Source organism: Akebia trifoliata, chromosome 2 (genome assembly GCF_017979445.1).
Source record: "Akebia trifoliata isolate Shusen 1 chromosome 2, ASM1797944v1, whole genome shotgun sequence".
NCBI classification, from domain to species: domain Eukaryota; kingdom Viridiplantae; phylum Streptophyta; class Magnoliopsida; order Ranunculales; family Lardizabalaceae; genus Akebia; species Akebia trifoliata.
In genome coordinates this window covers 30105868-30129411 of record NC_141376.1, presented here as the reverse complement: position 1 = coordinate 30129411, position 23544 = coordinate 30105868, and the positions used below count along the sequence as shown (strand labels likewise).

Genomic DNA, 23544 nt, shown 5'->3' with positions numbered 1-23544 from the left:
TTGGAACTAATTTTGCTATAAAAAAGGAACGATTAATTACAACAAAAAATGAGGAAACTGCCTAACTAAGATTTAAAATTTGAAATATTAATTTCAAAAAATAAACATCATAACTACTTCCTAAAATTTTGACACCCCCTCAAGTTGGTACATAGATATCAATCATGCCCAATTTGCTAACAAGAAGTTCAAAGTTAGGTCTAAACAATCCTTTGGTAAGGATATCAGCTATTTGTTGCGTTGTTGGAACAAACGACATACAAATAGCTCCACTGTCAATTTTCTCCTTTATAAAGTGCCTATTAATCTCCACATGCTTTGTGTGATCATGTTGCACTGGATTCTGTGCAATACTGATGATAGCTTTATTTTCATAGTACAATTTCATTGATATGTTCACTGGTAACTTCAACTCTTCTAGTACCCTCTTTAGCCATAACATCTCACAAACCCTACGAGCCATAGCACAAAATTCTGTTATAACACTGCTTCTTGCAATCACATTTTATTTTTTACTCCTCCACGTGACTAAGTTACCCCATATATATGTGTAGTACCCTGACGTAGATCTCTTGTCAATAATTAAACCTGCCCAATCTGCATCAGTATAGGCGTCAATGCTTTGCTGTGTAGTCTTTTGAAAGAGTAAGCCTTTACCTAGTGTACCTTTCAAATATCTCAGGATTCAATAAGCTACTTCAAGATGTTTTTCATAGGATGAGTACATAAACTGACTTACTAGACTCACGAAAAATGCAATATCTGGCCGTGTATATGATAAGTAAATCAGTTTGCCTACCAATTTCTGAAATCGAGATGTATCTACAAGATCGCCTTCTTTGTTATCTCTAAGTTTTTGATTGGGATCAATTGGGGTGTTTGCTAGTCTACAACCACTTATTCCGATCTCCTTAAGTAGATCAAGAACATACTTCCGTTGTGAAACAACAATTCCCTTCATCGATTGAACTATCTCCATCCTGAGAAAGTATCTTAGATACCTCAAATCCTTGATCTCGAACTCTGATGCAAGAGACTTCTTTAATCGGTTCATCTCAAGCAAATCATCCCCAGTGAGGATTATGTCATCTACATAAATGATTAACACAACTATTTTTCTATCCTACGAGTGTTTTACAAACATGGTGTGATTAGGCTGTCCTTGAGTGTACCCTTACCTTTTAACAAATTGAGAAAATCTCTCAAACTAGGCCCTTGGTGACTGTTTTAACCCATATAAGGATTTCTTCAATCTACACACCTTCAAACCAAATTTCCTATCGAAGCCTAGGGGTGCATCTATATATATATATATCTCTTCCTCTAAGTCTCCATTAAGGAAAATATTTTTCACATCTAATTTGTTGCAAGTGACAGGAGAACTCTCACAGTATTTAACTTTGCTACAGGTGCAAAGGTTTCTAGGTAGTCAATGTCATAGGTTTGAGTAAATCCCTCAGCAACCAACCTAGTTTTATACATTCAAATGATCCATCTAACTTGTATTTAACCTTGAATACTTATTTGCACCTCACAATTGTTTTTCCTCTAGGCAAGTCCACCATCTCCCATGTTTGATTTTTCTCAAGAGCCTTCATCTCCTCAAAAATAACTTCCTTCCATTCGAGAACTTTTAGAGCATCCTGCCCATTTTTAGGAATCTCCATACAAGACACTTGTGAGGTAAAAACACGAAAATTGGGTGAGAGATTTTCATATGACACAAAGTTGGACAATGGATGTTTTGTACATGACCTTACATCTTTTCGGACAACAATAGGAATATTGAAATCAATGGACTCACTAGACTCAAGGATTAGTACCTAAAGTAGATGGGACTGATTGTGTAGGCTCAGAGAAAGTATTGCCTAGAGGATTTGTGGACTTATGACGGTGTGGGAGATCATCCGAGTCTTCTCCTTGAGTTGTATTCCTTTGCGAGTTAACAATATCGAAGGGTATTATCTCTATGTTCTTAATGCTTGTTTTCTCCATATTTGATTCATTGGATTTATGACTTTCATGTGATGGCATTAAAGATAGGCCTGTATTTTCATTATTTAAAGAACTTAATTCACAAAAATCTGGTACAATAATGTTTGGGTTCTCAACTTCAGCTAAGGGTGCAGGAAACTGGTCAACTTTGACTATGGGTACAAGGGAATGATCAATCGACACATCTTTTGGAAATAGACATCCGAATTTTCATTTTTTCTTTACCCCTAAAGATGAGTATTAAAAAATGAATTTTGTTCAAAAAAAGTTATATCCATGGTGATAAACAATTTTTTAGTAATCGGGTTAAAACATTTTTATCCCTTTTGATTAGAGGCATATCTAACAAAAATATATTTTCGAGCTCAAGTTTAAGTTTTTCTCGGTTATGATCATGAATGTGAACAAAAATAGTGCACCCAAATATCTTTAGAGGCAAATTTGATTAGAGCTTATTATTAGGATATAACTTATGGAAAAAATCCAACCGAGTTTCAAAGTTTAAAACCTTACTAGGCATTCGATTTATAAGATAGGTTGCAATGAGAATAGCCTCGCCCCAAAGATATCTAGGCTTCTTAGTTGTGAAAAGCAATGCCCGAGCTACTTCTAATAGGTGTTCGTTTTTCCTTTCAACGACTCCATTTTGTTGAGGAGTATCATTGCAAGAGCTTTGATAAACAATTCCTGTTTCTAAGAAAAAAATTTCTAAAATTTTGTTAAAGTACTCTTTGCCATTATCACTCCTAAATATTTGAATTGTTTCACGAAATGGATTTTGCACCATGGTGTAAAAAATTTGAAAAACTACTTCTACATCAATTTTTTCCTTCATTAAATGAACCCAAGTTAACCGTGTATGATCATCAATAAATGTGACAAACAATCTTTTTTCAGAATTTGTAGACACCCGACAAGGTTTCCAAACATCACTATGGATAATTGTAAATGGCCTAGACACTTTGTAAGATTGGGGAGAAAAAGAATTACGATGGTGTTTAGCAAGTTGATAAATCTCACATTCAAAAAAAGATGGACTTTTATATCTAAAAAGATTTGGAAACAAATACTTTAAATATTGAAAACTTGGATGGCCTAATCTATAATGCCATAACATTATTTCATTATCTCTAGAATCAGAAACAGAATTAAAATAAGTATTAATGTTTAGTCTACTCGAGTTGAGTCCATCTTCAAAAAAGTTAAATCTAGCACACTCCCTAGCACTGCCAATCATCCTCCCCGAACTCAAATCCTAAAACTCACAAAATGATGAAAAAAAATTAATACGACATTTGTGATTAAAGGTGATTTTACTAATAGACAATAAATTACAAGAAATGTTCATAACATGAAGAACATTATGAAGAATTAAGGAAGAAGAGAGTTGAATAAATCCGATTCCAACTATGGTAAAAAGAGAATCATTTGCAATTTTGACATTTTTATTGCCTGCACAAGGACTATAAGAGGAAAAAAGTTTTGAGCAACCGATCATGTAATCAGTCACTCTAGAATTGATGATCCAAGGATTTACAGAATTTGGGAAGATACTAAGGAAGGTTGAAATAAAAGAGTTACCTTTCTAAGCTAAAAAGTAAGAAGGAGTTACAGATGATTTTGGAGATTGAAACAGTTTGTATATTGGCTCTAATTGCTCCTTTGTGAACGGGACCATTTTCGAATTGACTTGATATTCTTGAGAATACTCAGTTGCAACCTAGAATGCACGTTCTTCTCCACTATTATTCTTCTTCCAGTTTGGTGGTTTATCGTGAAGTTTCCAACAGGTATCCTTCGTGTGCCATGGCTTTCTATAGTGTTCGCACCATGGCTTCTTCCTTTTGTCACCTTCGGAATCCAGTCCTCTAAACACGAGAGTCGAACGCTTTAGTTTATTGTTTGGACTAGGCTCTGGATTTCACAACATTATCTTTCATCGGGACTCCTCATGAGGAACTTCAGAAAACACCTCACGGATTGAGGGTAAAGGTTTCTGGTCAAGAATTCTCCCTCTAACCTCATCCAAACCGCAATTTAGACCAATAAGTAACATATACACACGATCATTTTCTTCCATCTTTTTGTAATGAACACAATAATTGGGATTTTTTCAATCATCATTGTAATACTAATCCAATTCCTGCCATAAAGTGACCATTTCGTTGTAATAAATGGTAACTTCACGATCACCTTGCTTTGACTGCCAGAGTCATGTCTTCAAATCGAAAATCTGTGATGAATTCTCCAAATCAGAATAACAATCTTGCACGGCCTCCCAAACTTCTTTGGCTATTGATAAAAATAAATAGGGCTTCCCAATTGCTGGCTTCATTGAATTGATGAGCCATGTAATGACAAGAGAATTTTTAGATCGCCATTTTTTAGGTATGGGTCAGTCGTTACAGGTTGTGTTACTTCGCTTGTCAAATATCCCAAATCAGTCGCCAATTTCACAGATTGCGCTCATTCAAGATAATTTTTCCCATTGAGTTTTGGAACCGTGAGTTGCAAGTTAAAAATCTGGGTGACAAATTTGCTAGATGATGTTGATGTCGTCGATTGGGTTATCTCAGAAGAATGTGCCGAGGTAGTAGGATTTTTCGTTGCATTGGTCATCGCCATGAAAAATCAAATCTAGAGCACAAGGCTCTGATATCATGTAACTTTTGAGAATAAGAAATAATTATTCTACTTGAAAAAAATAATGAACAAATACATAGATTTATAGTAAAACAGTAGTACCAGTTTTGAAACTAATTTTGCTATAAAAAAGGAACAATTAATTACAAAAAAAAAAAAAAGAAAACTACCAAACTAAGATTTAAAATTTGAAATACTAATTTCAAAAAATGAATATCTTAACTACTTCCTAAAATTTTGATAGTATCTTATGACGTCTTCTAGGTATCTCTTCAATAGATTTTTCAACTGAATTAATTGAAGTATTTGGTGTCGACCCTTCATTCACATCATCAATATTTGCATCCAAATCATCGAGAAAAACATAGCTATTTTGCATGATTGAAAAAGAAGTCTTGGTTGGGATCATACAATATTTGTCCATTGCAACGGTATCACCAAATATTTAGTCTAGGTCATCTTCATACTCTAATGTCTTATATCGAAATTAATTGGAATGTTTATTTAACTGATAAAAGATATAAAACATAATTAAAAAAAATTAACTAACTCATTTAATTTCAATTATCATATGAAAATAAAAAAAAAGTTACCAAAATATATGACTTCCATTTCATCAGTTGCTTCAAAGGATCCTATATCTACATCCCATCTAAATTCAGATTTCATCCTAAGATTCTTCCATACTTTCTGTCTATCCTTCATGTAATTCCAACTATGTTTGTATTGACTTTTGGTGTAAGATATATATTTTTTATTTTTCTTTAAATATAATTGTAAAATAATCATGTCTTTTTTAAGTTAGACCTCATCTTCCTTTACCATATTTTTGAACTACTTCAACATAACATTCTACTCAAATTTTATGTATCGTTGAATTCCAATATGTCTTTATTGATGATTGACTAGACATTATCTTAATAAAAATTACAAAAACAAAAAAAAAAAAAATAAGAAAAAAAATTAATAAATTAATCCACCCATAAATGTACCTATGCATCGACCTGATTCTTTAGACGATGCAATATGATACTTCATTAAATTAGAGAATTATCATGTAATTTACAATTTAGGATTTGCAATCTACCCCAATATGTACTCAAAAGTTGTTTCCAACTTTACTTATTACAATTTGATTAGCATCCCAACTTTTACTTATTACACCTCAATTTCTTAAATTATTTATCACACTCAATTAAAGATTAAAATGCATTCTTCCAACATTACAAAGGAAAATATCAACACTACGATACATTATAACAATAGTTGATAGAAGTTCTTTACAATTATGTTTATGTTCATAAAATTTTAAACTTAAAAAATAGAATAATTTACCAAAATGGTACAGTTTTCAAAATTAATTATCAAAATGATAAACTGTAGCAATTAATTCTGAAAATGGTAATTTTACCATTTTTGAAATTAATATTTTTTACCAAAATGGTAAAAATAGTAAAATGTAATTTTTTTTATATCGAAAATACCCTTTTTATTTTACATATGTATTTACCATTTTAACCTTAGAAATAAATTAAAATCCAACTAAATCTTTCTCTTCTTTTTAATCTTCCCAACACTACATAGAAATATGAAAGAAAAGAGGATTTTTTTCGTAATTATAGTCAAAAAATAAAAAAGGGTATCTTTGATAAAAAAATTTACATTTTACTGTTTTTACCGTTTTGGTAAAAAATATTAATTCCAAAAATGGTAAAATTACCGTTTTCAGAATTCATTGCTACAGTTTACCATTTTGGTAAATAGTCAAAATGTGGTGCATGTTTTGGTAAATTTGCCTAAAAAATATATAAATCTAGTAAAAAAAAAAGTAAGTTTCTATTGGCACATCAACTTTTACTTATTACAGAATTTCTTTACAATTATATTTAGACTCATATAAAAAATTAAATCAATAAAAAATATAAATCTAACTAAAAAATTAAAAAAAGTGATTAATATTCTATTGGCACCCCAACTTTTATTTATTACACCTCCTTCACTTATTTTCTTTATTTGGGTGTAATAAGTAAAAGTTGGGGTGCCAATAACACATCTTAAAATTTATGGTGTTGAAGATGAAAGCTAAAATATGGAGGTTAAGAAAAAATTTGTAATTAAACACATAAATCTGAGATTGATTTTAGGAAAAATCAAATCAATAGAAAAATCAATTTAATATTAAAAAAAACAAAAAGATAAAGAAAATCTGATTATATATTGCTATTAACCTGAAGAAGGAGAAGATTGAGAAGAAGAACTCACCTAAGGAGAGTAAGGTAACATCTTCAAAAAAGATCTAAGAGGGATTCAATAAATGAGAGAATGTCAAAAAGATCTTAAAAATTTAATATGTCATGTATTTTTTGCGGAGGCTCGTTGAAGTGTTGGTGGTCGAGAGATTCAGCTGATTTTTCTAAAAAATTCGGCAACTAAAAAGATTCTTTAATGCTCTTAAACGAGTAAATTCCAAAAATGGAACATGTTCAATATGTTTTGAGCTGCGTGAAAGTTAAACAAGCTGACTATTAATCCCCTATTTACTCTTGAACCATTTGCGGTAGTGTCTTTTTGTTTCCTCTTCCCATTATATCAACTTCTTTTTTGAAATTGATGCCATAGTGATCGATACATGTGCCATTTCTTTACTATCATTGGGACATTCACGTTGTCTTGCACATTTTTGTGTTTTGGTGGCACTTCAGTTATGCATTTTTATTACTAGTATATCTTTCATAATTAATACCCGCTTTTACTGCAAAGACGGAGAATTTCTCATTATTTGAGATCCTTTCACTCTCTATAAAGCGTCATTTTCTTCGTCATTCTTATTTCTGTATCCCTTTGCATTTATTGCTCTATCTATCGGCGCTCATCCCTATTGGTCCTTTCTTTTTTCTCCTTTGTATTTTTATTTCGTGGTTAAATATCTAATTCTCCAGTTCGTATTCTTTATCTCTTTTTAACTCTTTGAAATTCTTTTTTTTAGATTTTACTTTACATAAATGGTCCCAAAAAAGCACCAACCCCTAGCTAGACCCTCTATAGAGAATCCAGAGTAGAGTACAACATCCTTGCCAATATTGAGATGGAATATTGTGCATAACCTCCGACCAACTATCATTTTAAGGATGATACCACTATTGTATTCTAGGGTCAGTTAAGGGCTATCTTAATAGTGCCCTTCTTTCCCTTGACTAGAGAGGTTTTAAATTTCTACAAATGGACCCCTGATCATGTGAGTGAAAACTTCTATCATCTGATAAGGTTAATCAAATGGATGAACACTTGTCTTGTGGAAGGCCATCAATTTGATCTTCCTCTCAAAGAAGAAGGGGAGAGAATCTTTTATCCAACTCCCGGATTTTGACAAGGTGTAGTTCATTTACCCCCTTGTTCTTAATGGTCAGTAGGAACATGCCCTCAAGCATGCACTTCCTATCCTGAGATTTGAGTCCTTTAATCCTGAAGGTAGTCTACTTGATTTGGGAGATCTCTTTCGCTTGTACTAACCTTATTTTGAAGTTTGCAGACGTTACCATAGATAAGGATCCTCCTGAGTCTATGATATATTGGTACCTCCTTCACAACCAAGCTGAGTATCAAAGAGTCACTAGACCGTTTATCGACGATCTTATTGGTTATGGATAAGGAGAAGTTGCCCAAGCCAAGCATCAAATATCGACCTTTTCCAGCAACATCTTTCTATTGATCCTTACACCACTTTCCTAACTCTCCTAAGACATTTCAGAAATGAATGCAACGATCCCCTTGATGACATGGTTTTGATACAACTCAAGTGCCCCTTCGCCAAGGACTTACGCAAAGGCCATTCCGACCCTTCATCCATTGAAGTCATACTTCAGAGGAACAAGATATTGAAGGTCATTGAACCGAACTCCGGACATGAAAGATTGACTGTTCTTGCCATCCTTCTGTCTCACCTACCCGTAAGTGTATCTTCAATTATTCGGGCCCAAGCCGTGTATGCCCCCAAAGCAATCTACTCTGACCCAATGGATTATTTTCCTTAAACTTCCAACTCGGTGTGTTAATGAGGGTGATTCAGCTTTTCAAGATTACAGAATGGCTAAGGCCATCTTTGAGTTCGTACGTTTACTCAAGGAAAAGCGAACCATCACGCTTGGTTTTTCTATGAACAATGATGCCATGTACGACTATGATTTTCGAGCTATGGTGACGATACAATTATATTTCCTTTTTAAGACTTTTGATTTTCTTCATTCATTTGTTCCTATTTTTACATCATCCATTCATTTGTCTTGAGTTCCAACATGTCATGGTCGAAATGTCACGAAATCGATCTGAGCTAATAAAGAAAAAGGCGAGGGTTGAAGAGGTCTTTGAGAAGAAGGCCATTGAATTGGTTGCATTGGGACAATAACTCAAGGTGATTGAGGAATACTTGAAGGTTTTTGAAGGATTCTTTCACTCTTCTGTGATCTCTCTTAAATTTTTTTCTTCTTTGTGCCCATTAAGACTTTTGGTGAATCAATTACAACAAAAAAAATAAAAATCAACAATTTTTATATTTTTTGGAGGCTAAGAGACCTTTTTGCACATTACCCGATTATGATGGTCGAAAAAAAACAACAATAATGTCCCTGAGTATGGCCAGGTCAGTGAATGAACCTCATTGTTTTGTTCTTAATTAGCCTTACCTTTGGTATTACGGTCGTAGGGTCCTCATTTTTTTTTACTTTTGTTTGGTGTTTGCTCTTTGTTCTGCTTTTTATAGGTTTTTTTGTTTTTGTAGGAACTTTTGAGTTTGAAGGTTTTTGCAACTCGATTTATCCCTTTAACAGTTCTCCTTAGCGTGTTGTTTTTGTGAAAGATTCATTTAGATGTTTGGTATATTTTTTGCATGTATTTTATTAGTTCCATATTTTGTTAATCTCAAGTCTTAATCGGATCGGTTTACATTTGAAAACATATGAAGACTCCGATAAAGTCACTCAACTTCAAGCACCAAGAAAAAACACTTCAAATGTGTGTACATAAAGCCTAAAAGTTAATTAAACCATCTAAATCTTTTTCCGACTCCTAAATGATTGTTAGGTCGGCTCATATTTGTAAGACCATCATTTTCCTCAACCCATTTTTTTATCAAAACTTCAGGAAGTCAAAAATGTCTTGTCAGGAATTAAAAATGGCTAAAAGGGAATTTTAATAATTTTACCATCCTTAGCCCATATCACATACCTTAACGAGTGGGGAGCTTATATTGGCAAGAACTTCAAAATTCACGAATCGTTTGATCACCGAACCTCTTAGGAGCTCACAATGGCCTAAAATGGCATTTTGATAATTAAACTAGGGGCTCTTGGCAATTTTCCAAGGCCCCTTGCAACAAGACTCCAACTTTTTTTGAACCATAGAATGAATTAACAGGATTGTTTAAGTTCCTGTAAATCTAAGCCCAAGAAACATGGCTTAGTAAGTTTGAGTCTGAGAAACGAGACTCTAACTTTTTTTGAATCATAGAATGAATTAACATGATTGTTTAAGTTCTATAAACCTTAGTTCGAGTCCGAGAAGCGAGACTCCAACTATTAACAGGATTGTTTAAGTTCCTATAAACCTTAGTTCGAGTCCAAGAAGCGAGACTCCAATTATTAATAGGATTGTTTAAGTTCTTGTAAACTTTATCCAAGGTCCGAGAAGCGAGACTCCAACTTTAATAGGATTGTTTAAGTTCCTATAAATCTTAGCTAGAGTTCGAGAAATGAGACTCCAGTTTTGTTTGAGTCATATAATGAATTAACAGGATTGTTTAAGTTCCTATAAATCTTAGTTCGAGTCCGAGAAACGAGACTCCAATTTCAATAGGATTATTTAAGTTCCTGTAAACCTTGGCCAAAGTCCGAGAAATAAGACTCTAGATTTGTTTAAATCATATATTAATTAACAAGATTGTTTAAGTGTGACGCCCCGCCAAACGCTAACACAAATCCCAATGCCAAACCTCAAGGTACTAGGTGGCACCTCAAAATTTCGGCATGGTCTCCTCTGCTTATGTTAGCGTTTCACGGAACTCAAACCTGGTAAACCAATTTATATCAAAACCTGTATATAAAGCTGTAAATACAGGAAATGAACAGCGGAAGACTAATTACATCTAACATGCAAGTAGATCAGAGTGCGGAAGATTTATCAATATACAGGCTTACCAAAACACTCTCACTCTAACATAGGCCTAAACTCTCAATCCAAAAATTACATACATCCTGGGTGAAACTGACAACGCTAAGGGATGTGGCCCTAGTGCTCACTAGGCAATAAACTCTGATCGTCGATCTGATCGACCAGATACTCCTCAATTACTGACTCTACGCCTGCCTCGACAGCTACAAGTGCTGAAACTAAAAAAATAGGAAGGAAAGGGTGAGTAACAATGATTACCCAGTAAGTCCACAGCCAATTCCTACTAATAACCCTTCCTAAGCATGATCGAATAAAGCATACTGAACATTTTAATACATGCAAGGTTTTACAAGATAAAATACGATCAACTGGTACATATAGCTAGGGATGAGCAACTAAACAGTTTTAAAAATTACAGATAGCATCAATCATCTATACTCATCATACATTTTTCATTTTATGCAAATAATATTGCCAACATTGAAATAATAGACATGCTTCTCATTTATAATTTGAAATATAACAACAGGTGCATAATACAACTGGTAGAGTATTGGAATTAAAGAGTTGGGATTCACGACTGGATCGCTCCCAGTCAGGACATGATATTCCTCAATAACATCGTAGTTCCTGATTTTGTGGCTGGTCGTGTCTACCACGCTTGCGGAACCATTTATCCGGCTCAGGCTGGCCGTTTGACGTGACCGTAAGCAATGGGTCTCTTTTCGATGTGTCAGAACGTTCGACTACTACTAGATTGTTAGTGATCACTGACTAATCAACTTCGTCTATGCCTATCAGGCGTGCATGTGATTCCCAAATGACACTCCACTCGTATACGACCACCTTTACAATACACGTTCACTGGTAAAGAGAAGAAAGGAATGGACCCGGATTCCAGTTGTGACTCCACTCTCATACGCGTCCCATACCACGTATGAGTTTGGTGATCCCTACCGTACATCCCAGGATAGTGTACCCCTCCGGATGATGTGACACACTATCCCTTCAGGCATTCACAAACCCTTTAACAGCTCACAAAATAGCTACGTACATATATGATTTTTCATTTAAAACAAAAGAGAAATTAACAGAACAGGGTTGAGAACGGATATCCAGTTCCTACCATGCAACCGTGGCCAATCGGCCTAAAATAAATAACAGTACTCAGCGCAAGCGCTAACATAATCGAAAATAAACATGCAACCCTTTCATTAATAACCTGGATATCCTTTCACCAACCTACACACAACATACAATGTAAAATGCAGACATCACCCCTCGGGTGTGATTCTGACATTTTACCGTTCATTCCCTTTTCCCATTCTCTCGACCTTCTCATTTTTCATCTTTTCAAATCAACCATTCATTTTCAATCTTTCAAAGTCATTCTTTTGGTCTTTCCATTGAAAACCACCGAAGTTTATTCAAAAACAAGGTCCCAGCGATGCTCGGGACCAAAACTGTTAAAAATAGAGAAAGCTGGTGAAAATTTGGCTAAGTGTTAGAAACTCAATTTTTCAAAGTTTTCGAAATTGAAAACGGGTTTTTCGAAATGAAAGTCTCGATCATGAGATTCGACACCATATAGTTTTTGTAATCTAATTCAAAGGAACGCGAAAGTTATTTCATTTTGAAAACTTGTCGAAAACGTCGAAAATTACATTTTGTTCTTAAAACCAAAATTCGGATTTTGATCCTTTGAGATTTGGATCTTAAAACCATTCCCATTGTTCCGAAATGGGGGGTAAAACCTTAATTTCATTAAAGAACTTAAAGTAAATGAAAAGTAAAAATTAAAGAGGACATTTACTTTAATGTTTTTTATGAAATAAAGGGTGACAAATAGTGTATAAGGTGTGAGGAGGTCAAGCCAAGAGTCAGAACACTGTTCTTGACTCAGAACAGTGCTGTCGGCAGCAAAACCTTGTTCTGTCGGTGGAACCGATGGTTCCTGCCAACATAAGAAAATTTTCGGTGGCAGAAGCTTCATTCTGTCGGTGGGACCGACAGAATGCCTTTGGCAGGTGCCGGTGGCACCGACCCTTCCCACCTACAGCCTGAACCTCACTCGCGATTTTTGGATTTTTCGATCCCTTTTTCGATTTCTTCTTCCATTTTTCGAACCATTCGACCCACTCACGATTTTGTTATCAAAATTCGATAAAGCATAAACAAAACACCTACTTCTACCATGAATTTGAAATCAAACACCAATTTCTACGATTTAAATGCAAACAATAAGTTTTGTTTCAAAACCCTAAATGCACATTTCGAAAATCTAAAGCTACCAATAAGAATTGGAAGTCCCTTACTTAGTTGTGAACGCCAATGGTGATGAATCAACACTAAGGATCAATGTTAGGCGGCTCGAAGTTCTGAAAGTGGTTGAACTAGGGTGCCAACGGAGTGGTTGGTTGTGAAACCCTCTTTGAAGGTGTTCTCCCCGCTTCCTAATGACCAACAACAACTCTCCTATGATTTGGATGAGGTTCCAAGTGATTATACAAAAACCCACTTGCTGATTCTTGTGGGAGACCAAGAGAAAAGAAGAGGAAATGGAGGTTGGATGGGGTGAGGACGTAGAGCTCGACAACGCCGACGACTTTGCCTTCTTCGTCGAGGTTCACTCGGACTTGATTGGGATAGATCTTGATAGGAATGGGTTCAAACCCTAGGTCTAGAAAATGGCTGAGTTGAGTTCTTTGGAGGAGAGTGAAGAAGTGAAATGAAATAAAAGAAGGTGAGTTTTCTTTTATAAGAGGGCTGAGGGTATACTTGTAATTTTCCCTCATTTCTTGTTTCGATCATAACTTAACTATTCGGACTCGAAAAATGACAAACGAGTATACCGTTTCGAATAATTTTTCCTTGCGGACCTAACGGTATCATCAAATATTTCTGATTCTCGCTCTAACGAAACTCCACTATTTTGGGTCCCACTTAACGCGAAATTCGAGGATTCTATAACTTCTCTATCCGAATTCGAATTCGGACTTGCTTACAGGCTAATGTATATATTTCAATCCTTTTGAATCTAATGGCGAAGTTGATTTTCCTCTAAATTAATCATAACAAGATCCGAGTATTTTACTCTAAGTCTCTCCTTCGATATTTTCTTCCAAATCTCACAATTTAATTTTCTCGAGATATGAGTTGAAAATCCGGGGTGTTACATTAAGTTCCTGCAAACCTTAGCCTAAGAAGCGTAGTTCCAGTAAGTATGAGTCCGATAAACGAGACTCAAATTCTTCGAACTATGAAAAAAGAACTTAATGAAGTTCTTACAATACCGAATGATCATTTTCATTGTATAAAATGCATTTCGATTTGAATCATTATTGTTAGTGAGAGAAGATCTCTAGGACCTGACATTCTTTAATCGAAGAGAGTTTATTCTCAATGATCCGATAAAATACTCAATAAGCCCCATACCATTGCACACACGTGCACTTTTTAATTAGTTAGGGAGAATTTTTCAAAATTCAAGGATTTGACACCGTCAGTGAGAGTTCAGGCTCGAGGACCTGACACCTTTTAGTTCGGGGAGAGTTTAACCCTCAAGGATCCGAGCGTCCCTAAATCAAACTGCAAAATGAACTGTCATTAGCTTTGGCATTCGGATATCGCACTATCTACCAAGTAGATTTGCTATCTAGTTTGCTTCAACCCTCTGCCAAAAAGGGGTATCTGTAGACACCTCATTTTTGTACTCACCTAATTAATCAACTCGTCAATCTGATCGCGATGATTTCCGATGATGGATGACTATTCTAATGCTTTATTTGTTATTAAATATATTTCAAAAATTCAGATGAAGTATCTCAAACTAACAAAACTGTAGAAACTACGCTATGCTAGGAAGATATAACCCCAAAAATATAGAAATCATCATTTTTCAGACAAAAAGAAGGTTTACGTTAAAAATCATTAAAAAATGATCAAATTATTAACATACCCCTAACATCAAAATATCCTTAGAGTCCTCTTTATGCTTAGGAAAATCCTTTCGAACACATAAAATAGTAAAGTGGAACCAAATAAATTATTTCGTCAATTTTCACCAAATTTGACAAAATTACGAAAATACCCCTCATAGGGTTCGCAATCATTTCACACAAAAAAATTTCATAAATAACACAAACCAATAATCCCATTGAATTCCTTACGAAAAATCAATTTCAAAACATTCCGAAACATCGAAAATCAACTTGAAATGCAAAAGTTCTCTTCGGGGGTAAAATGGTAATTTTTTAATTTTAAAATTTTTTAATTTCTAAATTAATAAATAAAATATTAATTAACGTAAAGTCAAAATCCTAATTAAAATCCTAACCAAGTCAATCTCATAAGACTTAAGTCAAAATTTTAATTAAAACCTTAACCAAGTCAATCTCATGAGACTAAAGTCAAAATCCTAACCAAGTCAATCTCATAAGACTAAAGTCAAAATCCTAATTAAAATTCTAACCAAGTCAATCTCATAAGACTAAAGTCAAAACCCTAATTGAAACCCTAATCTAAAGAAATCAAGTCAATCTCATAAGACTTAAGTTAAAATCCTAATTAAAACTTTAATCTAAAGAAACCAAGTCAATCTCATAAGACTTAAATCAAAATCCTAATTAAAACTCTAATATAAAGAAACCAAGTCAATCTCATAAGACTTAAGTCAAAATATTAATTAAAATATTAAAGGAAACCTAATCAAACACTAACTCTATCCAAAAAACTCTATAAATAGAGAGCCTCCACGATCTAATTTCGCAGGTCAAAGAAAACCCTAGAAAAAGCAGGTCAAAAAGCTTCTCCAACCTTCTCAAAACCCTGATTTTGAAGTCCTAACCCCTTACCTATCATCCAAACTCTAATTTTTATTGGAAAACCCCTAGAAACTCTCTAGAAATCCATCACAAAACTCAGATCTAAGGAGGAGATACTTCGTTTTGGAGATTCGAAGCAGATCTAGTGACAGAACAATGCGAGGAGTACTTCTACGAGAAGCTGTTCTACCAGATCTGAGGGAACAAGTCATTGCGATCGTTGTGTAGGTATATTTCTTTTTCACTTTATTTTATTTATTTATTTATTTAGGTCTTTTAGCAATGTAGTCTTCTTGGGAGTTAGTCGAGACCAGTGTTTGCTGGGCGGGGTTGGTGCCTAACACCTTCCAGCCCCATAACGTGATCCTCGGACTTAGTATCTTTTGTAGATTAGTTGTTTTATCTGTTTTGAGTCAATATTCGGTTCATAGACCGTAATAACTAGGTGGCGACTCCCAAATCTCAAAAGTCAAAAGCGAATCCGCACACCCCACGGATCGAGGGCGCTTTCAGTACCTCACATTGAAGGATTACTTTCTATCTCCTTAACAATTGAGAAAAAAAGGGAAATCACATTACATTGCTTGAAAGTAAAGAGATTAGAGTGGGGGTGGAAGAAGTAGGATTGGGAGGTACAAGGAATAAAAAAAATAGAAAATTAAATGTTCTCCCCATTTGGTCTTCTTCCTTTCTTTTTTTTTTCCTTTTTCTAAATTTCTAAGATGTATAAGAGAATATTTGGACATAATTTTGGGATTTTAAGAAGACTTCAAGAAGAAAATTTGACAAAATTTTGAGACTCAAACTTGCCTCATCCCTTTGTCTTGGAGAGGTTCTCTGTTAATTTATAGGCCATTGGAGACCTTTGTGGATATAAATGTCCAAACTCTATAAATTCCTATTAATTGCAACAAAACTTCACTAAATGACATTGATTACCCTTTATCAAAATGTCATTGACTATCTTTTGCATCTCATTAAATCGAGTTAATCATCATGATCACATGATAGAAGTGTCAAAGCACACAAAGGTTCTAGAATATTCTATGTGTGGAAAGGGTAAAGGTATCCAAATCCTTTGAAAGTAGTCAAGTCTTAATGACAATAAGAGCAATGACATTTAGTTAACACAAGAGATTGTAGGTTTTGTAGTCAATTTCTTTGGTTAGGCTCCTAACATACTTGAGGTTAGAAGGATAATTGCACTTAGGTTCTAGAAAATTCTTCTTGATGAGTAAAAGGGTCTTTATCCATTGAATTTGGTCAAATTGTAAGAAATTGTTGATGAATGACCTTGAATTTAGAAAAAAAGGTCGCTTTAAAGGTTAATTACCTTAAATTGAGTCTCAACAAATTAATGATATAAAGGTAATTGGCACTTTGTGGGGATCATATGTTCAAAATTAGGAGAAATTGCATAATTACTAGAAAATCAATGTTATAAAATTAAGCTAGTATTAATGCAAGGGTAGGTAGAAAATTTACCTTTAGTTATCTTGAAAAATGTGAGATTAGGAGGGCTTTAAGTGTTAATTCTCCTTAAACAAATCTAGAGCACTCAAGTGCACAAATTTCTATGATAACAAACTAATTTTCTGGACCTTGCTTGAGGCAAAGGCCAAGCCAAAATTGAAAGAGTCAATGAGTTATCCAAGGTCCAGTGTAATCGGCCTTAAGGAAAACTAGGCTAGGCCATGGGTAACACAAGGCCTAGCTTAGTTTTGGAACCTAAAAAGTGGTTTTGAAGGTTTGGGCTCCACTAGGTGGACCTGACTTGATTAAATTCGAGATTTTGAATTGGGCTTCACTTTGTTAGATTTTGAAAGCTCTTGGTCTAGATCGGGACAAATTGAGGTGTCTATAGTGTCCACGTGGGAAATTTTAGTTGGAGATAAAACACATTGGACTGTGTGCCATGTAGAAAGGCCTACCAAAAAATGTGCCCCGTGCCATTGTTTCTATTATATAGAAATGGGAACACCGTATTGGAGATCTAGCCAAGGAGCATTTTGGTATGGGTGGTGGATCAAACTTTGCTCCTCCTCTTTGGGGACAAATTTTTGCTCCATCACGGACCCTCCCACTTGCTAAAAAAGTCTTCAAAAAGAGCCTTCAAACTTACAATCCAACAAATAGAAAATATTGGAGACTGTAGAGACCCATGTCACACGTCGTTTGCATGATATTATTTCGATCAAATTAAGCTCCACTTGCACTATCATCCACATCAGCCTAAACGTTCTCCCTTTCCAACTTGCCAACCTGAACCTTTTTCGCCCTGTTGTGGGCCTCTTCCCTATCATCTCTTTCCTTCAAGCCTTTGACATGATTTATTTCAACCCTTTCTATCTGCTTTTTCCATCCAACCCTTCACCTTTCTTCTTCATTAGTAGCAAAACAACACTACACAACCACCATGCAAGGAAACCAAAGAGAAGTAAGAATTAATCTCTCTCTCTCTCTCTCTCTCTCACACACACACACACCACACACACACACACACACACACGCTTATCTGAAAACAACTTCTCTTATTCCCTACTTGTATGAAACTATATATGAATACCTGGTTAATGTTTCTGTGATTTTAAGATCATGTGGCCCAGTTTAATAGCTAATAAGATCCTCAGAAAGAGATGGGGTAGCAATAATTTCATTGCCGACTTCCCAAATACCACAGAAACATCGTTCGACATCCTAAGATCACATGATGAATCATCCAACCTCAAGTCACTCTTTAAGGATCCAAAGGACACCAAGAAATACAAGTAAGCTCTAGACCAACTTCCCTCACCCATGACTCAAAGTGGTGCACAAATCAAATTACTACCATTAATTGAAGAAGGCCTAGAGAGTTAGATTCAATTCTCTTGCTAATTTGAAACTTTGGTTTTTGATTATTTCTTTTGTAAGAGTGTTCGTTAGTACATGGAATGTTGGCGGTGTTGCACCACCTGATGATTTGAACATGGAGGATTTGTTGGACAAGTACAATAACTCGTGTGACATCTATGTACTTGGGTATGTTGTCGATCTCATATCAAAAAATAAATATAGAAATTTTATAAGAGAACATAAAAGTGCATATATAGACATTGAATTCTAATGTGTTTGTTTATAATTTCTTCAGGTTTCAAGAAATTGTGCCTCTCAGTTCCCAAACCATTCTAGGTGTCGAAAAGAGTAGAATCTCAACGAAATGGAATTCTTTGATTAGAACAGCTCTAAACAAAACTATACCCATCTCAGATACAAACCAAGAGACTAAAAAACTGGAGGAATCACAAAGAATTTGTCCAATTAAGAATGGCAATCTAATGGAAAGAGAAATCCAACAAGACTTTCGTTGCATTATAAGTAAGCATATGGTTGGGATACTGATTTCGGTTTGGGTTCGAAGTGATTTCCTTAAGTACATTCAGCATCCAAGTGTTTCATGTGTAGGGTGTGGCATCATGGGTTGTCTAGGAAACAAGGTACGTCTCGGTGTTTTCCTCGAGATCATAAAAGTCACGTAACATCATTAACACAAGACATTGTTTTTTCATACGTAGATTACATAAAACTTTGATCTTAATGTTTTTTTTAACATCGTATTGGAATCTCATTGCACAGGGTTCGGTTTCGATTAGATTTTGCCTCCATGAAACAAGCTTCTGTTTTGTTTGTTGTCATTTAGCATCTGGAGGTAAAGAAGGTGATGAGAGGCATAGAAACTCAGATGCCAAGGAAATATTATCTCGGACAAGCTTTCCTCATGGATCCTCACTTAATTTGCCCCAAAAGATTCTAGACCACGAGTAGGTGAATTGGAATTGTTCGAAGTCCCAACATTTTTAAATAAGAGATCTTATATTGTCACACCTACATTTTTTTATTACACACCAAACAGATCTATTTTGGGTATTTACCAATAACTCCCTGCAAAATTGGTCTATTTGACTTTCCCCTCTTGCAAAATGCAACATAGGTTTACCCCTCGATCGAAAGTCAACATCTCTTTTGTTGATAATTAATGATGAAATTTGATTTTATTCACAAATATCCTTTAAAAACTTAAATTTAATTTTATAAATCAAAACGTAGTAGTTAATTCATCAATAAAAAGGGATGTTGACTTTCAATCAAGGAATCGTAAATCTAATTTTGAATTTTACAGAGATAGACTTAATATCGTCAATTTCATAGAAAATTCCCTTTTATTTTTCAAGAATTTTTTCTAGACTTAAAATGACTATTTGAGGCTCTCCATTGAACATAGGGACCAGATGATTGTTTGGGGGAGAGCCTCAAATTAGTATTACAATTTTTAATGAGTACCCTTTCCATCTCTTCTCTGAAGTTCTTCCGTTTGAAATTTGAATTTCTATTGAATCGATTTTGGTGTTTTTAAATTAATATTTGGTGTGTGATACATAATTTATACATTAGTTTGTTATGAAAAAGTTGGTAGGGCAATATAAGCCCACCAATACAAATAGATTCTTTTTATACCAAATAATGAAAGTTTTAAGTACGAGTTTTTCGCTTTATTGATACTTAAGAAATTAAAATATAATTTTTTAAAGATCAAACCCAATCATTTCTTGTTTCTGTGAGCTACTATTAATAGTTGTTGGTTTATGACCACACATATTATTAGTGTTCTTTAAAAACTGAACCGGATGGTTCAACTAGTGAACCGGTTAGAATTCTCAATTAATAAAACCACTTGAACTGACTATGGGATGTTATTAAGTTGAGTCGTACTAGTGACATTAAAAACGACATGGATTCACACATTGCTGATATGAAGGTATGTACAGAACCATAGATGCTTTTCACTCGTATCTCGATGAAAAGAACCTATGGCTCCGTACACATCCATATCCACAATGTGTAAATCAATGTCACTTCAGCATTTTCCTACTAAGTTAGTACTAATCGTTTGTTTTAAGTTTCGAGCAATTTGTTGAAAACTATGTAGATTGTGGGCTAATATAATAGCAATTGGCATTATTTTATACCCATTGCTATCAGATTAGTGAATCAAGTGGGTACTTAAACCGTCAAAAAAATGATAATTGGTTCATATATGGTAAACCATGTCAACTCTTTCGTTAAATAAGCGATTAAACTATGTTAGTTATGAAGCTGACCTAACTATTATTATTTTTAATTTCATGACATCTCGAAGGATCTCTGCTAACTTAAATATATTTGATCTCATGCAGTCGAATAATTTTCTTCGGGGACTTGAATTATAGGATCTCCATGCCAGAGGCCATGACACGATCATTTGTTGATAAAAGAGAATGGGACATCTTATTAGATAATGATCAGGTATCCAAAAATTTCATTTTCAAGTTTAAATTTTTTTTATCTTTGGCCCCTATCTAGCTAGAAGTTTCTAATTTTCTTTATTAAAAAATTTATCCTAAGAATATTTCTTTAAATGTGTATTAAATGGGATGCATTATAAAAAGAGTCAGTGATTTTTTTACGTCACCTCTCTGACACACACCCCCTAACGTGGCATGAGCTAGAACCATAGAATTTTTCCCTCTAGGATACACAACTGTACATCCCGATAAATATGTGCAGTTGTGTATCCTAAGGAAAAGAATCTATGCTTCTAATACATGTCACATCAAAGAGCCTTTGGGGTGGGGTTGGGGGCAGTTGTGTATTCCAAGGAAAAGAATCTATGCTTCTAATACATGTCACATCAAAGAGCCTTTGGGGTGGGGGTGGGGGTGGGGGTGGGGGGCGCAGAAAATCATTATTCTTATATTTAAAAAAATGTAAAGCAAATCATGTTTTCAAGTTTATGATCATGATGATTCCAATTCAAGAAAGCATGTCCCCTCCATCGTCTTAGAATTTTGGGCTCATACTACTAACTACACAAATTCCTACCAAGTAAACGGGAGCAATCCATTCAAGCCTACGTGTGCTTGTGGCAAACGTATTCTTTGTCCCCTCACAAAGAATATCTTTTAGGACTTCATCAAGTGGGGGTTGAAAAGTTGTACCACGCCAGTAATAAGGCCCCCTCCTATGCGCGTCATGTTGTTTACCCATTATTATTACACAAGAAAATTTATTATTATCTATCAGGATCCCTTGACTCCTAAGAATGACTCATGAAAAAAAACACATGATCCCAACTCTTTAAATACAAAATCCAATGGTTGGTTGAGATTTATCATTGGGATAAGTATTTCTGAGATCTGTGTTATCAAGATGTTCATAAATCTCAACCATTGGATTTTGTGTTTAAAAGGTTGGGATCATGTGCTTTTCTTTTCATGAGTAATTCTTAAGAGTCAACGGATCCCAACCCCTATCTAATACTCTATTAATATCTATGTATTATTCTGATCTCACCTTCACCTCTGTTGACAACTAATCCCTTATTTGCCTAGAAAAATAGAAACATATTATATGAAACTTTCTTTTCCTAGAAAAGGTTTTCTAAGCTTCCATGCATTAAACACCATCCTCAAAGTTTTGTGGATATTTGAGAAACCGAGGTTAAATTTCAAATTAATTACATGCCCCTTTGATTTTGTTTTTTTATGTGTAATGGAAAATAATCAAAACACCCTCATTATCAATCTCTTGTCAGAAACCTTAATTTTTCTTCGAAAAATCTTTGTCTTCAACATTGAGTTTTGGTGAAAAGATCAACACTTGTTCTCCACATTTGGATTAATTACTCAAATTTTCACTCTTTGTTTTTCTTCCAAATTAATGAGAAGAAAATAAATGAAGTGTTTTTTTAAGTCTAGATGACTTTGCCAAATATATCAAGTATAGATATTGATGAGGCATTTTGGAAGAAAAAATAAAGAGTTTTTGATTATAAAGAAAGAACATCAAGGGAAGCCAAATATATCAAAGGTTATTGATAAGAGATTGAAAACAAGGGTATTTTAATTATTTTCCATCTCTCATATAGGGCCTTAATGAATATTATTCTGAAGCTGAAATTTTATTTCTTTTTGAACATAAAGCTAAGAGTGGAACTCATGGAAGGTCAAGTATTCGAAGGATGGCAAGAAGGAATCATTGAATTCGAGCCAACATACAAATATTATCGAAACTCCAATTTATATTATGGGAGTGTTCGAAATAAAAAAGGTGAAATGAGGCGTGCTCCTGCATGGTAAGTCAGCATTAGATGTAATTTGACCAAATTAATTCGATTATATATTAAGATGAGAATTTCATAATGAGAAAGAATTTGTAGGTGTGATCGGATTATTTGGTTTGGTAAGGGATTGAAGCAAAAACAATACAGTAGAGGTGAATCTAGGCTGTCGGACCACAGACCTGTTCGATCAATTTTCACTGCTGAGGTTGAGATCTTAAGAACTTCGAACCGATTCAAAAGCATTTTCTTGTCAAACAGATTCGACTAAAAGCCAAACCATTTTGTTGTTTCCTACAATATGTAAATGTAGGTCAGGCTTCTGAATTTAAGGATAAACTGGCTTTTTAACCCATGTTGTGACCTTTAAATGTAAGGAAAGCTTAAGAATATTATGTTTTGCTGTAATTTGAAGGTGAATATATAGTCATTTTGATCCTTAAGGTGATCTTCCTCTTTATAGTGGGATTTAGTAACTCTTGCTGGGCCTGAGCACATCAGGGATAGTTCTTGCTTCAATATAAAATAATTTTATTATCAAATAAATTGCAAAGCATGGTTTTAAGTCTAGGAAAAGCATCTTGTCTTCATGAATGATATTGGGAATACTCAAAGAATCTGTAATCTTTGTCTTGCTCATATTTTTGCTCTGTGAGGTTCTTTGCAACAGAGGACACAGAATCTGTAATCTTTATCGTTGATAGTGAATTTCTCTCTCTCTCTCTCCTGGACGTAGACAATTTATCAAACCACATAAATCTTGTGTTTTTGTGTGTTCATTTTTTC

At 34.5% G+C, this 23544-nt stretch overlaps 1 protein-coding gene across 1 annotated transcript; it reads left to right on the top strand.

Moving 5' to 3' along the window:
- Positions 1-18039: 18039 nt before the first annotated feature.
- LOC147410099 (type IV inositol polyphosphate 5-phosphatase 9-like) lies at positions 18040-23029 on the top strand. Its single transcript, XM_086417301.1, has 8 exons — positions 18040-18060; positions 18216-18391; positions 18537-18644; positions 18754-19099; positions 19239-19423; positions 20837-20945; positions 22622-22773; positions 22858-23029. The coding sequence occupies exons 1-8, from the start codon at positions 18040-18042 to the stop codon at positions 23027-23029; spliced, it is 1269 nt and encodes a 422-aa protein (XP_086273427.1).
- The last annotated feature ends 515 nt before the right edge of the window (positions 23030-23544 follow it).

Bases quoted from the DNA above. Each gene is read 5' to 3' on its own strand.
- LOC147410099 (XM_086417301.1), top strand. From the start codon at position 18,040: ATGCAAGGAAACCAAAGAGAA. The intron at 18,645-18,753 runs GTATGTTGTCGA...TAATTTCTTCAG, and splicing joins TGTGACATCTATGTACTTGG to GTTTCAAGAAATTGTGCCTC. The intron at 19,100-19,238 runs GTACGTCTCGGT...CTCATTGCACAG, and splicing joins TGGGTTGTCTAGGAAACAAG to GGTTCGGTTTCGATTAGATT.